This window comes from Eurosta solidaginis, chromosome 5 (assembly GCF_040869045.1).
Source record: "Eurosta solidaginis isolate ZX-2024a chromosome 5, ASM4086904v1, whole genome shotgun sequence".
In the NCBI taxonomy this organism is placed as follows: Eukaryota; Metazoa; Arthropoda; class Insecta; order Diptera; family Tephritidae; genus Eurosta; species Eurosta solidaginis.
Window position 1 is genome coordinate 22,998,029 of NC_090323.1, and position 18,075 is coordinate 23,016,103.

General features: G+C 34.1%; 1 protein-coding gene and 1 long non-coding RNA gene across 5 annotated transcripts in view; one reads left to right on the plus strand and one right to left on the minus strand.

The window, feature by feature from the left end:
• LOC137252482 (uncharacterized) overlaps positions 1 to 18,075 on the plus strand; it is a 613,814-nt gene that overhangs the window by 519,426 nt on the left and 76,313 nt on the right. The window lies entirely within an intron of this gene.
• Positions 1 to 18,075, minus strand: part of Pka-C3 (Protein kinase, cAMP-dependent, catalytic subunit 3) — a 133,693-nt gene that overhangs the window by 27,384 nt on the left and 88,234 nt on the right. For 3 of the 4 annotated variants that reach the window (XM_067788249.1, XM_067788248.1, XM_067788247.1), the window contains exons 4-8: positions 17,465 to 17,633; positions 14,247 to 14,356; positions 13,764 to 14,009; positions 4,877 to 5,058; positions 639 to 662 (exon numbers count right to left, since the gene is read on the minus strand). In XM_067788249.1, the coding sequence (XP_067644350.1) occupies positions 639 to 662; positions 4,877 to 5,058; positions 13,764 to 14,009; positions 14,247 to 14,356; positions 17,465 to 17,633 (731 nt within the window). The remainder of the gene's footprint in view (positions 1 to 638; positions 663 to 4,876; positions 5,059 to 13,763; positions 14,010 to 14,246; positions 14,357 to 17,464; positions 17,634 to 18,075) is intronic. The other variant, XM_067788250.1, reaches the window with a different exon arrangement.

Consider the following 18,075-nt stretch of genomic DNA (forward strand, 5'->3'; position numbering starts at 1 on the left):
GACACGTTAGATACTACGTTTACGGACTATGGATTCATGAACTTATTTCCATAGGTGTTTCTTTAAGTGCATATAATTATGTATGTATTTCAATTATATGGCTCAACACCAATTTACTTTAAAAAAATAAATAAATATATTTTCATGCCTCGCAAATAATCTCACATTGGCCATTGACGGCAAATTCAGTAAAATATCAATCAATTGTCGAAAAAATTTAAACCAAAAATTCGCTTGCCAAAAAAATATCAATCAATATTTTAAATAATAAATAAATATGGTACATTTCACCTAGAATAACTGCAGACGCAATAACATGACGTCATCTTATCTATTTAGATTACAGACAGATAGCATTGAACAAGAACAGATTTTAACAATTGAAACAAAAGCTAAATTTATAAAATAAAAATAGTAGAGATGAAATTAGTAATATCAGCATATAATGTATGAATATATCTACTAAATATAATCTAATAAAATAATGAATAATGAAACATATATATATACAAATTTTTAAAACGCTGCATGGGGTCAAAGTACGTACACAATGAAGCATGATGAAACATATTTATAAGGTAAAACCACTTTCTAAATATATTTGTATGATTTTAAGCAATTTTGGCATTTGGCCTTACCTTGTAAGCTCTCTTTTTGGAAGGCTATCCGTATATTAAATATATAAAGAGAAGCAAAATAAAAAAAAAATTATTATTATTTGTTTTAAGGACGCCAATAGAAGGAGATAAATATATTAGAAAAAAGAATTTGAGTAGAGCAGCGATAGGAAGTCTGACGCAAAGCGGTTATACCCTATAAATAGTTTTCTCACAACAAAAGGCCTTGAAAAATTATGCAAAAAAAAAAAAACACTAAATTATAAAGTTCATTAATCTAACCACCCACCGTGGTGTGATGGTAGCGTGCTCCGCCTATCACACCGTATGCCCTGGGTTTAACTCCCGGGCAAAGCAACATCAAAATTTTAGAAATAAGATTTTTCAATTAGAAGAAAATTTTTCTAAGCGGGGTCGCCCCTCGGTAGTGTCTGGCAAGCGCTCCGATTGTATTTCTGCCATGAAAAGCTCTCAGTGAAAACTCATCTGCCTTGCAGATGCCGTTCGGAGTCGGCATAAAACATGTAGGTCCCGTCCGGCCAATTTGTAGGGAAAAATCAAGAGGAGCACGACGCAAATTGGAAGAGAAGCTCGGCCTTAGATCTCTTCGGAGGTTATCGTGCCTTACATTTTTTTTTTTTTAATCTAATGATTAAACACCATATGTCATACACCATCATATCATATATCATAAATTCGAAGAGCTACGACCGGGTTTATATTATTTATGTAGGCCAATCTTTTTACTCGATTTTATATTAGCTTTGAAATAAGACCGACTCTGATATTGAACGGTCGTACAATTTTTCTCTTAACTTGGACGTTGCGACAGCGCACGAGATCACGTCGTCGGACACCGTCCGATAAACACTTGCTCTTCGTATAGCAGTAATACGGTATGCTGCTAGTATATCTTTTTGGTGGGTAATTTTATAGCTGACGGTTAGGTTCGCCTGGACCGCCGATGTTGCGCATTATTCGCGTTGGGACCCCACTAACTCTAGAAACTTTCTCTCTTACCGCCCTGAATTGCTCCTTAAAAGTTAGTTTTTAGTCGATGGTTACTCCTAAATATTTCAAGAAGGCTTTGACCTTATTTGACAATCTCCTATGGTTAGGACTAGCTCATCCACAGTCAGCTTTGAGCTCACGAAAGCTACTACTTTCGAGCCCCATATTCGTGAGCCATTGCTTCATGCAGATCCAGTTTCTTGGTCACTACTACTTCGACAATATTATCTGCATACATGTCATAAACTTGGCTTTCGAGTATTTTATAGAAGTTCTACTCAAAACTAGTTAGACTTAAATACTATCTGCTAGCTTTTACAATCCTTTATATCGTTACGTTTGATTCTTTAAATTGTTGTTGTTATGTTCACAGTGCTTCGTCAATAAAGTTTCTCAACGGTAGTCCAAGGAAACCAGGAATTTCAACAGGGTTGGACGTGGGAAGTTGTTGAAAGAGGCGTAGATTCCACATAGTTAACAATTGAAAAGATGGTTGATGTCATGTGTGGACACATCACATTTAGAGCATACATTACGTACGTCGGGGTTGATTCTGAGCATGAAAGATGTTAAGCTGTTACAGTATACAAAACGAAGTTGTGCCAGAGTGACTCGTGTCCCCATTGGTAGTCTTATTACATTTTCTACAAGGGTTGGATAGTGTATATTAATAACGGGTTTCAACGGACGCGACCTAACAAAGGTGATTACCAATACTGTGGGAATTAGGCTTGGAGCCTGCTAATGGCTATCTGGATCAAACGGATGCATACGCAGGTGCCGTCTCTCATTATATTGCTTATGAAGATGCTCACTTAACCCTCTTAGAGGCGGAGATAGATCAAGCAGTTGTTTGCTAGGGTGTCCAGGTTTGTGACAATGGGGCAAAAACTGCCAGTTCAACATTTCTCTTTAATATTAAATCACTATGTAGATGATGTTCAGGGGTCCTAAGAAGACATCCTGTAGCAATGCTGAGTGCATCATTTTGCAGGCCTGTAGCCTTTTGCAGTGTGTGTTTTCAAGACCAGGCTTAGCACATGGCGGCTGGCCAATTGCTTTGTGCATGGTTGGCAACTTTTCTTTATCTCCTCTCCTAGTGCTCCCGGCAAGCGAATTGCAGGTTCTGTTGCGTGTTTGTTCTTTAGCTACAATTTCGAAGGCATGGGCCTTGAAGGATAGAGTGTTAGCGCACGTTACTCAAAAGATCTTAGGTTGGCTAACAGTCGGTAGCGTAAGCCCATCGAGGTGAACGTCCAATATTTGCGTCATCTGTTTCTTCCACCACGTAAACAGAGTGGCGAGTGTCCGTGGATTAGATACAATTTCGGAGGCACGCGCTTTGAAGATAGAAAGTTACCCCTAAGATCTTTGGGTGACTGACAGTCGGCGCCCAATATTCACGTCATCTGTTCCTTCCACGTCGTAAACAGAGTGGCCGTGGATTTGGTCGATGATAATACCAGGTCGCGCGTGGTGATGAAACCCAGAAATGCTGGGGAGACAGCTGTATATTTTTAGAAGCTAATTATCATGTAGTGGGAAAGGCAACTTTGATATGTAGAAATTAAACAGAGGTGTCACTTCCTGTTCAAGTCGTGTTCTGCCAAGTTGAGTTTTGCTGTTAAACCCCTTATATCACCCCAACAGCACGGGTTTGTTGCTGATAGGTCCACGGTTTCAAATCTTGCTGTTTTTGCGAATACTGTGTAGATTCTCTCTCTGCTGGACTACATGTTGATTGCATTTACACTGACTTTTCCAAAGCTTTTGATAGAGTTCCTCACACAGTTCTGATAAAAAATTAAGCTGTATCGGTTTTTATTCAACGTTTCTTTTGTGGATTCGTTCTTATTTAAGCAATAGACACTGCGTTGTTACCATTGATGAGAAAATGTCTAGTCCGTTCGTTGCGACTTCTAGCGTTCCCCAGGGAAGTATACTAGGCCCACTTTTATTTATATTATTTATTAATGACATCAACAGTTGTTTTTCGTTTGCAAAGTGTTTACTTTATGCAGATGACTTAAAAATATTCCCAGCTATTAAATCGCAAGAAGATGCCATAAAGCTGCAGGATGATACAAATAAGCTTCACCAATGGTTCCTGAATTCCTGTCTCTCTTTAAATACGCAAAAATGCTTCCAAATTGTTTATTCAAAATCCACTAACAATTTGTCTACAAAATACAGTATATCTGACTATGAACTTCAATGTGTTGATGAGACTAAAGACCTGGGTGTCGTTTTTGACAAAAGGTTTTCTTTCATTAATCACATTAACTACGTAACATCGAAAGTATATTCTATGCTCGGATTTGTACGGCGCAATGCTTCAAAATTCTCAGACCCCTATACCTTTAAGCTGCTCTACACGTCATACGTTAGATCTCATATTGAATATGCTGTCTTCATTTGGAGACCAAGCAACCAAACGGCCATTTGTAGAATTGAGAGAATTAAAAAAATTTTCCTTAAATATGCCCTTCGGCCGTTAAACTTTTCGGAGCCGATTCCTCCTACTCTGCACGTCTTTTACTTTTAAGCCTCAAGTCTTTGGAAAATCGTAGATCTATACTGTGTTTGTCATTCATGTATAATGTTATTAATGACTACATTGATTGCCCTTATTTGCTGGAAAGGATTCGACTTAATGTTCCCCAAAGATCTCTCAGAAATTCCTTTCCATTTTATTACGATTATTTCAGAACGAATTACGCTGGTAATGCTCCCATTACGCGTGCTATTCGGGAGCTTAACTCAATAAGTAATTCCGCTGATCTTGATTTTTCTATACAAAGGGCTGAATTTATGAATATTTTGAAGTCTGCTTTAAAGTACACCGATTACTTTTAGGCATAAGTATTTTTTAAATTTTCATTGTATCATAGTCTGTAAGGATTAAAATTCATAGACTTAAACAAATAAATAAATAAATAAAATATTTTGTAAATTTTGCACTGGAAATATTAGTAGAAAAATTTTATGAATAGTTTTAACGGCAAAGTTTTGCTGTTTGCTTAAAGCACAAATTTTGTATAAAAAAGAAACATTTATTTAAAATTTAAAGTGCTTAACTTATTTTATGTATCAATTAAAACAAAATTATTGTATATTAAATCTGTTTTTAAATTTATTGTTTTCCCATTTGTTTTTTCAAAATTTATTTTTTTTTTTTTTCAATTTGTCCTTATTTCTCAAATAATACCAAATTTCCCTCACAAAAACACACACACATTCACACTCACCTTCATATTGCCCAAGCGTTTGGTGCGATCATTTGTCAACAATTTCTTAACTAAATCTTTCGCAATTGGGTCCATGTGACGTGGCCACTCAATTTTGCCACTTAAAATTTTCTCATAAATTCCGAATGGATTTTCATCGTAGAAAGGTGGATAGCCAACGAGCATTTCGTAAATTAGTACACCTGTAGAAAAATATATAAAACAAAGCAAAAACATACATAAATTGTATTTAACAACAAAATAAGTCAAATGCAAAATAGATGTGAGGAAAGATACGTGTATATGTATGTATGTATGCATGCATATATATAAACTGTTCGTGCTTTTTACTAAACAAACATAACTTTGTTGTTTTTCAAACAAGCAAATGATGAAAGTAAATATATTTCTTAAAAAAATAACAAAAATCCAATGGAATTTTTTTCAATCAATTTTATTCTCCAATCAGTGACCTTTCTTATTTTGATTTTATGAAACCCTTGTAAAGATAATATAGCAAGCTTTCGTTATGCATATCTAGTACTGTATTTCGTTTTGACCGTCAGGCGTTTCTGATTTATACTGCTGCCACAAGGAAAACATTAGGCAAATTTGCAAGACGGATGAAAATTTTGTGATCGCGTGGATCGGAGACTATAATTTCATTTTGAACTCGTCTCTATAGACTATAATGGTAGCCTTCTTTGAAACTCAATGTATTCTAAAATATTGATGCCACAAAGATCGTGATATTCAAAAAACCCGTATTTTGTAGTCCGATTTGGCTCATATTTGGAACACATAATACGCACATGAATAGAAAGCGACCTAAGAAAAAATCGCCGGTAGGTGGCGCAAGGATCGAGATATTCAAAAAATCGTATGCGGTCCGATTTGGCTAATATTAGGAAAACATATTACATACATGAATAGAAAGCGACATATGAAAAAAATTTCCGCCAGGTGGCGCAAGGATCGAGATATTAAAAAAATCGTATTTGTGGTCCGATTTGACTCATATTTGGAACACATATTACATACAGAAATAGAAATCGCTTTATGAAAAAAAAAATCCTCTATGCGCGGCAAGGATCCATATATTAAAAAAACAATACAAGCATACGCGGCGCCGAGTCGAGTAAAGTCTTTGGAAGGATTATGTATTGGGGACTTAGATTGTAACAAATTATCTGGAAAGAGCCCTTGTAATAATGAGTCACTAAATGAGCAAAATAGAATGAGAAATAATAGGCAATTAAATAAAGGCTAAAAACTTGAAAATAAAATAATTATAAAAAATGTTAAAGTAATAAAAATACTAAAACCTATAAAATAATTAGGTAGGTTCTAGGTACTAGTCATCACACTCATCATCAACCTAGGATTGATCATACAATTAAATAAAAGCGTTGGGCGCGTGAAATTTCTAAAAATGTGAGGCGTAGCATAACCTGATCAAGGTTCAGTTGGTCTTACGTATGATTATCAATAGAAATTTGACGGGTCCAACGCTTTTATTTAATTGTCTGATCAACGCCCTAGACTAGTACTTAGGACCTACCTAATTATTTTCTAGCTTTTAGTATTATTGTTACTTAATGTAAGTATTGTTTTCAATAAAACCGCTAATTTTAAACTTTTTTTTAAATTATCTTATTTATGAAGAATTTTTTGTTACATCTGTATTCGTTTTGACTTATTTAGAACCTTTGGTATGTGAGTCAAACCCATTACTCTTTACAACACGGCAGCTGCACCTTATCTCCAGTTTTATTTAGCTCGAATGATAATTCGTTCATTGCAACAACAAGTAAAAGTCGGGAGAAAACTTTGTCTGGGAACATCTCTTTCTCACAAAGCGGGCTACTCGGGTTGTATATTGCACTTTAATAAGTATGTAGGTTCTGTGAGATTAGGAAGAGCCTTGATAATCGACCAGTCGATTAGTCGATAATAAAATAATCGATTGTTACTAATCGACTAGTTTTTGCATTCAATTAGTTACAGGTTCGTCTATTCGAATAGTTCTGTTATGTTATTTTTAAGGGGTTCTGAAATTCGTAGAGAAGTTATTGTTAACCATTTGCACTTTGGTTCTTTGGCATTCCTGAAACTAGAAAAGAAATTCCATACCCAGCTACGTTTTTAGATACTAATTTTGCAGCAAAAATTACTATGAAATTTCAAATTTTTTTAATTGTTTCTATAGTAATTCGGCCTTCTGAATAGAATTAAATAGAATTATAATTCCCTTAAATTTTGTTTAATAACATATGTGACCCGGCCTATGAAAAGGTGGCTTATGACTCAAAAAAGAAACGCATTTCTTCAGTTTCTTAGTAGTTTTTCTTTTGCATTATTTTTTTTGAGTCATAAGCCACCTTTTCATAGGCCGGGTTACATATATGTAATACTTCTATATTGCTACAAAAGGCTAGATACATTCCCAAACATCAGAGTGCCGATATATTGCGGTTTAAATGTTTTTGTTTTTGTATTCAATAATTTAATGTACCTTAATTTAATTTTTTTCTTGTCACACTTATGCTACTGCAATCACAAAAATTTTATAGGCTGTCTTGTTTTGATTTCGAATTCAAAACACATTGCGAGCATTTTTTATTAACAAAATAGGAGTATTACATATATGTATGGAGCCATAGTAGAGCTCTTGATAATCGACTATTCGATTAGTCGACAAGCAAAAGTTATTTGCTAAAATAATCGTTTGTCACAAATGGAATAGTTGTTGGCATTAAATTAATCGCAGATTGGACTATTCGAGTATTGTTTTTGTTATTTTGAATGAGTTCTAAAATTCGTAAAGAACATTTTTTCTTAATTTCCATGAAAAAAATTACAGCAGTTTTTTGATTTTACGAACACCATCGTTGCAGAGTTTGTTCGTAAAATCGAGTTCCATAACATTTTTCATATATTCTTGATTAAAATAACTAAAATAACTAAAGAAAGTACACCTGTTTTTTTAAATTTGTTTTACTCAAATAACAAATACAAAAAAAAGAACAAAAAGAAAAAAATCATTTCAGAATGGTTATCACCGTATAACATACATATTGCATATTTTAGCTTAGGTGTATGCTCAGAACAGTTGTCCGAACAATATCATGTGCTAATTCAGTAAGACAGTATTTGATGTTTAAAATGTTTATGTAAAAAATGGATTAATCATTGTTTGTTTGACAGGAATATATTGATGTAACTGTTTACTGCAGCTTCTTAAAGCTCCGTCAAAACAACCAAATTTGAAGTCTCAACATTGTTTTGCTTGGCCCACCAAATGCACGTGCCAAAACTTTTAATAGCCTCTGTATGCTTAACTTTTGGCTCTTCAATTAAAATTTTTTATGATACAAAACACAAAATTTGTTAGTTGTTCGTACCACCAAGTACTGTCGATGCACGTTTGTTCGTACTATAAAGTACTCAATGTAAAATTTCTTAATGTTCATAAAATCGAAATTTCGTAGAATCGAATGTCCGTAATATCAAGAAACTGCTGTACTTTGAAATCTAAAATTTTTTTAAGTGTTTTTATAGTGTTTTCGGCTTTTTTAATAGATCTTTAATTCTCTTACATTTTCTTTAATAACAAAAATTTAATTTAATTCGAATAATGTATAAGTCGATTGCTACTCGACTAATCGACTAGTCGATTTCATGAAAGTCACAAAATAACGGCTGAAAATAATTCGTGTTTTTGTTCGATAAATAAAATAAAAAATTCATTCAGATTAAGTTTAATCGATAAAATAAAAATTATAAATACAATTAATTCACTGAAATCATAAAAGACTAAGCATGATTGGAAAAAAGCTAAGTCACGGAACAACAACTTTTCTTCAACAATGAGTAAAAACAAAAAATTTGCGATGAAACTTGATCTAAAAACCATAAACAATAAATAAAGATTATTTTAGAGAAAACTAACAGAAATAAAAATCTAACGGCGACACTTGATTGAATAAGATTTAAGTCCTAAACTAATATCATTACATGTTACAAATATGGATTATATTCGACGTTATATCTAAAATAAAGACTAAAATGATTGCAAAAAATTTATTTAGTAAATTTCTTTGGTATATGTTTGAAAACAAAAATCACAAAAAAAATTTTAATCAGAAAAAATTTATTTGAAAACAAGGATTACTTTTTATAGACTCAACAGAAATCGAGAAGTAATGACTGAGCATGCATACATAAAATTTAAGTTAAAAACGATCATTACAAGTTACAAATAGGGATTATGTTTGACGTAATTAGTAGATATCTAAAAAAAGAACTACCTTCGATCGGAAACTAAAATCACGATATCATAAATAACGATTACTTTTTACGGAAACAAAAGAACTAAGAAATAACCTTTTAATTTTACTTAAAAGAATTGTTTTAGAAATAACGATTGCTTTGGACTCAGCAATCAAAATCACTATTGAATGCAATTGAAAAAATATCGATTTTTTTTTTACTGAATACTTTTTAAAAATATTTGAGTCTAAGTCTTTGATCAAGGTATACAAATACCAATACAACGATTGAATTTATTACAAAAATCGAAAATTATGTTATAACTTTGTGAGAAAAATAAACAAATAAAAATTTTAAGTCATAAAATAACGACTATTTCTGATTAAGAATACAAAACTCAAAATAAAGGCTATACTTGGTAAAAAAAGATCATTAAATAAATAATAATAATTAAAAAAAATAATAAATTAAAAATAGCAGAAATCACTAATCAACACCTAAATAACATTAACTATTATATTTTAAGCAGAAAAAATAATAACAAAATTCAAGGTGAAGCATATGAAAGAACTTCAAAATAAAATTTTTTCATTGAAAAATAAATAAAATTAAGATTAAGATTAAATAAAAAAAAAATCAGAAATGTCGACTAAACTTAAACCAAAACAAGTAAGGAAGGTCAAGTTCGGGTGTAACCGAACATTACATACTCAGTTGAGAGCTATGGTGACAACATAAGGGAAAATAACCATGTAGGAAAATGAAGCGAGGGAAACCCCGAATGTGTTTGTATGACATGCATATCAAATGAAAGGCATTAAAGAGTATTTTATGAGGGAGTGGGCTATAATTCTATAGGTGATATCGCCATAAAGGTGGACCAGGGGTGACCCTAGAATTTGTTTGTACAATATGGGTATCAAAAGAAAGGTGTTAATGAGTATTTTAAAAGGGAGTAATCCTTAGTTCCATAGGTGGACGCCGTTTCGAGATATCGCCATAAAGGTGGACCAGGGGTGACCCTAGAATTTGTTTGTACAATATGGGCATCAAACGAAAGGTGTTAATGAGTATTTTAAAAGGGAGTGAGGCATGGTTCTATAGGTGGACGCCATTTAGGGATATAGCCATAAAGGTGGATCAGGGTTGACTCTAGAATGCGTTTGTACGATATGGGTATCAAATGAAAGGTGTTAATGAGTATTTTAAAAGGGAGTAATCCTTAGTTCCATAGGTGGACGCCGTTTCGAGATATCGCCATAAAGGTGGACCAGAGGTGACCCTAGAATTTGTTTGTTCAATATGGGTATCAAAAGAAAGGTGTTAATGAGTATTTTAAAAGGGAGTAATCCTTAGTTCCATAGGTGGACGCCGTTTCGAGATATCGCCATAAAGGTGCACCAGGGGTGACCCTAGAATTTGTTTGTACAATATGGGCATCAAACGAAAGGTGTTAATAAGTATTTTAAAAGGGAGTGGGCCTTAGTTCTATAGGTGCACGCCGTTTCGAAATATCGCCACAAAGGTGGACCAGGGGTGACTCTAGAATGGGTTTGTACGATATGGGTATCAAATTAAAGGTATTAATGAGGGTTTTAAAAGGGAGTGGTGGTTGTTGTATAGGTGGTCGCATTTTCGAGATATCGCCATAAAGGTGGACCAGGGGTGACTCTAGAATGCGTTTGTACGATATGGGTATCAAATGAAAGGTGTTAATGAGTATTTTAAAAGGGAGTAATCCTTAGTTCCATAGGTGGACGCCGTTTCGAGATATCGCCATAAAGGTGGACCAGGGGTGACCCTAGAATTTGTTTGTACAATATGGGCATCAAACGAATGGTGTTAATGAGTATTTTAAAAGGGAGTGGGCCTTAGTTCTATAGGTGGATGCCGTTTCGAAATATCGCCATAAAAGTGGACCAGGGGTGACTCTAGAATGTGTTTGTACGATGTGGGTATCAAATTAAAGGTATTAATGAGGGTTTTAAAAGGGAGTGGTGGTTGTTGTATAGGTGGTCGCCTTTTCGGGATATCGCCATAAAGGTGGACCAGATGTGACTCTAGAATGCGTTTGTACGATATGGATATCAAATGAAAGGTGTTAATGAGTATTTTAAAAGGGAGTAATCCTTAGTTCCATAGGTGGACGCCGTTTCAAGATATCGCCATAAAGGTGGACCAGGGGTGACCCTAGAATTTGTTTGTACAATATGGGCATCAAACGAATGGTGTTAATGAGTATTTTAAAAGGGAGTGGGCCTTAGTTCTATAGGTTGATGCCGTTTCGAAATATCGCCATAAAAGTGGACCAGGGGTGACTCTAGAATGTGTTTGTACGATATGGGTATCAAATTAAATGTATTAATGAGGGTTTTAAAAGGGACTGGTGGTTGTTGTATAGGTGGTCGCCTTTTCGAGATATCGCCATAAAGGTGGACCAGGGGTGACTCTAGAATGCGTTTGTACGATATGGGTATCAAATGAAAGGTGTTAATGGGTATTTTAAAAGGGAGTAATCCTTAGTTCTATAGGTGGACGCCGTTTCGAGATATCGCCATAAAGGTGGACCAGGGTTGACCCTAGAATTTGTTTGTACAATATGGGTATCAAAAGAAAGGTGTTAATGAGTATTTTAAATGGGAGTAATCCTTAGTTCCATAGGTGGATGCCGTTTCGAGATATCGCCATAAAGGTGTACCAGGGGTGACCCTAGAATTTGTTTGTACAATATGGGCATCAAACGAAAGGTGTTAATGAGTATTTTAAAAGGGAGTGGGCCTTAGTTCTATAGGTGGTCGCATTTTCGAGATATCGCCATAAAGGTGGACCAGGGGTGACCCTAGAATTTGTTTGTATAGTATGGGTATCAAAAGAAAGGTGTTGATGAGTATTTTAAAAGGGAGTAATCCTTAGTTCCATAGGTGGACGCCGTTTCGAGATATCGCCATAAAGGTGGAGCAGGGGTAACCCTAGAATTTGTTTGTACAATATGGGTATCAAAAGAAAGGTGTTAATGAGTATTTTAAAAGGGCGTGGGGCTTAGTTCTATAGGTGGACGCCTTTTCGAGATATCGCCATAAAGGTGGACCAGGGGTGACTCTAGAATGAGTTTGTACAATATGGGTATCAAATTAAAGGTATTAATGAGAGTTTTAAAAGGGAGTGGTGGTAGTTGTATATGTGAAGGCGTTTTCCATATATCGACCAAAATGTGGACCAGGGTGACCCAGAACATTATCTGTTGGATACCGCTAATTTATTTATATATGTAATACCTGCCAAGATTTTAAGAGTTTTTTATTTCGCCCTGCAGAACTTTTCATTTTCTTCTACTTAATATGGTAGGTGTCACAACCATTTTATAAAGTTTTTTCTAAAGTTATATTTCGCGTCAATAAAACAATCCAATTACCTTACCATGTTTCATTCCTTTTTTCGTATTTGGTATAGAATTATGGTATATTTTTCATTTTTCGTAATTTTCGATATCGAAAAAGTGGGCGTGGTCATAGTCGGATTTCGTGCATTTTTTATACCAAGATAAAGTGAGTTCAAGTAAGCACGTGAACTAAGTTCATTAAAGATATGTCGATTTTTGCTCAAGTTATCGTGTTAACGGCCATGCGGAAGGACAGACGGACGACTGTGTATAAAAACTGGGCGTGGCATCAACCGATACAGTTAGCGTCATAAAATCTATGCTCCTACCAAATTTCAAAAAGATTGGTTAATTTTTGTTCGACTTATGGCGTTAAAAGTATTCTAGACAAATTAAACGAAAAAGAGCGGAGCCACGCCCATTTTGAAATTTTCTTTAATTTTTGTATTTTGTTGCACCACATCATTACTGGAGTTGAATGTTGACATAATATACTTATATACTGTAAAGATATTAAATTTTTTGTTAAAATTTTACTTTAAAAAAATTTCTTTTCTAAAAGTGGGCGTGGTCCTTCTCCGGTTTTGCTGTTTTTTATTAAGCGTACATATAATAATAGGAGTAATGTTCCTGCCAAATTTCATCATGATATCTTCAACGACTGCCAAATTACAGCTTGCAAAAATTTTAAATTACCTTCTTTTAAAAGTGGGCGGTGCCACGCCCATTGTCCAAAATTTTACTAATTTTCTATTCTGCGTCATAGGCTCAACTCATCTACCAAGTTTCGTCGCTTTATCTGCCTTTTGTAATGAATTATCGCACTTTTTCGGTTTTTCGAAATTTTCGATATCGAAAAAGTGGGCGTGGTTATAGTCCGATATCGTTCATTTTAAATAGCGATCTGAGATGAGTGCTTAGGAACCTACATACCAAATTTCATCAAGATACCTCAAAATTTACGCAAGTTATCGTGTTAACGGACGGACGGACGGACGGACGGACATGGCTCAATCAAATTTTTTTTCGATCCTGATTATTTTGATATATGGAAGTCTATATCTATCTCGATTCCTTTATATATGTACAACCAACCGTTATCCAATCAAACTTAATATACTCTGTGAGCTCTGCTCAACTGAGTATAAAGAACAATTTTACTTAACCACGGTTTTCATTAAAAAAAAGACCATTCTGCTACCTTTTTTGGGTAAATCAAAACAAATAGAAATATATATTTCTTCATAATCCACCAACCTAGCGCCCACCAATCCACCGCCTTATTATGTCCCTTCGATTGTATGATTTCGGGTGCCAAATATTCCGGTGTGCCACATAATGTCCATGTGCGATCGCGCAATTTCTTCGCAAAACCAAAATCCGTAATTTTCAAATGTCCATCACGATTTATCAGCAAATTCTCTGGTTTCAAATCACGATAAACAATTTGTAGCGAATGTAAATATTCTAAAGCGGAGACGATTTCAGCGGCGTAGAAATTGGCTAATGAACAACAAATAAAATGACAAAAAAAATATTAATTAATAATAATTTGATTTGATGTTGCAATTTTTATTATTAGATTTGCTTGTAATATTGCAATTTATGATTTGTTTACAATTAGATAATGTTTAAATTAGAAATATGACTGGCGCGTGTAATAATTATGTGTATATTTTATGTATTAGTAGTTATGTATTTATATTGTATAAATATTCCTTTGACGTTAATTTTACTTACAAGTTTGACTGCTGAAACGACCCGCATTTCGCAAATACGTAAACAATTCACCACCGCAAACATATTCAAAAATCATATATAAACAACAATCATCCTTTGTGGACCATTCTCTGCAAAAGAGAGTGAAAGAAAGGGTAGACATTTTGAAGACGGCTTTAAGATAATTGAACAATCATTTGTCTCTAAAGAAATATCAAGAATTTTTACCAAATAACTGCATGTAAAAAAACAAATACCTTTAAATAGAAATCCTACATTTATCTTCAAAACATAAATTAGCTGTGCTTTTTTACATGTGTATATACATATGCACCTAAACTTTATATGGACTGCTAAGTACATAACTTTATCAACACTTATGGAATTGTTGCGTGAAAAATTAGTACTGCTAAATTTCAGTATGCATTATACTCAGTTGCAACTGAAATGTGTCTTTCCATTTTATCTCTACATTATTATATACTTCTATGACCAAAAAGTGTGTGTATCCACGATCCATCGCAACCGATTCAGCTAAAAGTTATACACTATGACCAACAATTGTCCAATAATTGTCGCTAGATGGGTCTCCTAAATATTATTTAAGGGATGATAGGCGGTTTTTTTTACCCGCAAGTGTGGCTGTGTATACATATATTATCTAGACTACTTCTTCAGACCATGATGTATCTAAACATCGGAACGGTCCAGCTGAAAATGCGTTTCTATAAATCTGAGGTAACTTTTTAAAATTTAATATCTTACGAAATATGCAGCTTAAACTAAAATTAGAATTTACGGCAGTTTAAATATCTTTGGACAAGTCTTGAGTATTGTCGAGCTGATAATTGATTCCATTTAGCTATTTGCATTTGTACAAAAGAAAACTTTCCAATAGTGGTTGAAAACCACAAAATTAAATCTCTATTAATTAAAAATCCATTCGTTTTTCTCAAAACATCAAATATACATATTCGTGACTTTGGCATTGGACCGACGATATATACATTAGGGTGGTCCTTATAAATGAAATTTCTCGTTATTCCCAGTTTCACTACTTCAAACGGTAATACCAAAGGCGAAAATATCAAAGACACCCAACAATCTACAGTAGAACGCTTAGATCAAAACAATTCATTCTTATAGGGTCTACTACACACAGTGAGTCAGAGTCAAGATTCAGTTTCGATGTGTTCGTGAAAATATTTTAGTATAAGTTACACAGACATGATTCTGGCTGAATAGTAAAGATCAAAATAAGTTTGATTTTGACGGCAAGTTAACACGTACACAGCTGACTCGCGATTCAGACGCACCGTATGTAGACCCTATTACACAAATTTATTACGGATGTATTGATATACATATATTGTCGCAGCGCATTACTCTACTATGACGAGAGTGGGGATAACGGTTATTGGCAGGCGTTATTGTGAACGTAGATTTTGATCATATTGTGCTTATATTTTGGTTTAGTCACAATCATGACTTAGAAGTCGATTCTCAAAAATCGCGATATCTAACATCTCTAACTGCTTGCTTTATATCATCACACGAAAAAAAGTTGAAAGTTTTGCTCAAATTTTTTTCAAATTTCAGCTGGTTTTTAAGTCATATTCCTCTTCTATTACTGTTATATCGCAGGTGCATATACAAATCGCTGCGTCTGAGTTATAAAAGCTACAGATCACGATAGATGGCATCTCTGACTGCTTGCTTTATATCATCAAAGGGGAAAAGATTGAAATTTTTGGATAGTTTTCACATTTCAAAGCTTAAATTGAACGTTTTCACACTTCAATGGCTAAGTAGAAGAACTTCTTGATTGAAGTATATATTTTCGGAATTTTTTTTTTAATTTTGTTGAAGGGCTTTCTATCTCAGAACTTGACTCAAAAACTATTACCGCAGCTTAGTATTTAAATAATTTGCATTGCGAAGAGACGTTTAAACATCAATTTCTAAGATAAGGCATTCTTAAAGTTAAACGTTTTTCGAAGGTCTTAAGTCATTCGAAGCGGTAAGCTGTGTCTAAAAGTACTCTACTATAAAGTGTTGTTTGATCCAGCCCTGGATATATATGTGACTATCATTTGAACCATTTCTCTTCATCCTGATTGGTGTTAAAACTGCATGGTTGGTTTTTGCAGAGTTTACTTAAGCTCGTAAAGAAAATTGTGAGACTAAATGTGAGACAATATATAAATAAGTCAGTTTCGAGGAAACTAAGACTTAAGATCGCAAGATATTACTCAAACATCAAGAAACAACAAAGAACTGCTAGTATCAATCTAAAGCATATTATGCTCGTCCAAAATATATTGATATTGTTTTCAGAACTTATTCTCTCGATGTTAATCGGCATTGTTTATACTGTTCAGTGCAATATCTCGGCTACAGTTTCATAACCGTCCTATCTCAGCCATGTTTTGAAAGACAACTTTTATTGAAACTTGCATACAGAACGTCTCACTTCAGAAACTTTTTTAAAAGCACACCAAACAGCACAAATTCACAAAATGTTGAGCTTAATGAAACAGTTCTTTAAACAAGCTCTAAGATATGGTATTTCCAAAACAAATTCGGACAGAGAACGGCTCGATAGGGAAGCGGAAATAGGGCAAAACTACATCAAATTTATTTTATAAATGAACGGAAGTGCTTCAGGAGAGAGCAAAAGTGCTGGGAATTTGTTTGGCTAAAGACGACACAAATTTCAATATTTGTAGGGGAAATCGCGAAAAATGTTCCAAGCGCGAGTCATGTGTTTTAGGAAAGCAACAAAAAAGGAACCCATGATAAAGGGCAAAACAGCTTGTTTTGTATCTTTCTTCAGCTTTCCACAAACTATTATATAAGGTTATCTGCAAGAAGTCTCTGCCTGTAGAAATAAATGGCGCTTACGACGTTTTTCGCGATTACTCTGCCATTGTCTTTTTGATAAATGTGTTCTAATTCTGGGCTCTCTACTACTATCTTATCCATCTTATCTAACGAAATATTGCTGAATACAGCTACTGAAAATCCCACAAATAACACAAAGTTAGACGATAAATAATTACCCTCAATATTTCCAAAAATGTAAATCCATAAAATCACAGTTTTCTAATTACCGACACATATTCTACATAAACGTACTTTAAGAATTTTAACGAGTTTGCTAAATACCTCACATTGTTATAAACAATATAATGAAATTTTATGCATTTCAATTCCTTTCATTTTAGGTAAGTGCTTACAAATTAATCACAAATGGATGTCGAATTTCACGTAAAATGTTTCGCTCATTCTTCACATGTTCAGTTTGCTTTAAGCGTATCACATCAGCCATAGCCAATAATTTCATGGCACAGTACTTCTCCGTCACGCGATCGCGGCATAAACAAACGCGTCCAAATGTGCCAGTACCTGTAAAAGAAAAAAAGATATAAACTAATATTGTAGTGTGAAGCGAAATAGATCAAAGTAATTAATTGAAAAGGAAAATTTCTATTTAATAATGAGAAATTAGCGCTGCTTGCATACTTGTAGATACTTATTTGTACGTAAAACTATTTAGATTAGGTTTGACTAATTTGAAACAAGAGAACGGTTGAATAACCTAGAGTGTTTTTAGAACATTGGCTGTTATGTGGTCTATTGCAATCAGTTCAAGTACCAATCAGCGCTAACTGGAGATACTGAATATGGCTCTAGCAATAGATCTAACCTCAATCATTATAGCGTTATATCTCAAAACTTACTGAGCTAACCTTTGATTCTCGCATACTGTGTTTCTAGATATTCGCGATGGATAACAGCAGGTCCTTACTAGTTTCAGATAAAGATTTTCTTCGATTTAGAATTTGTT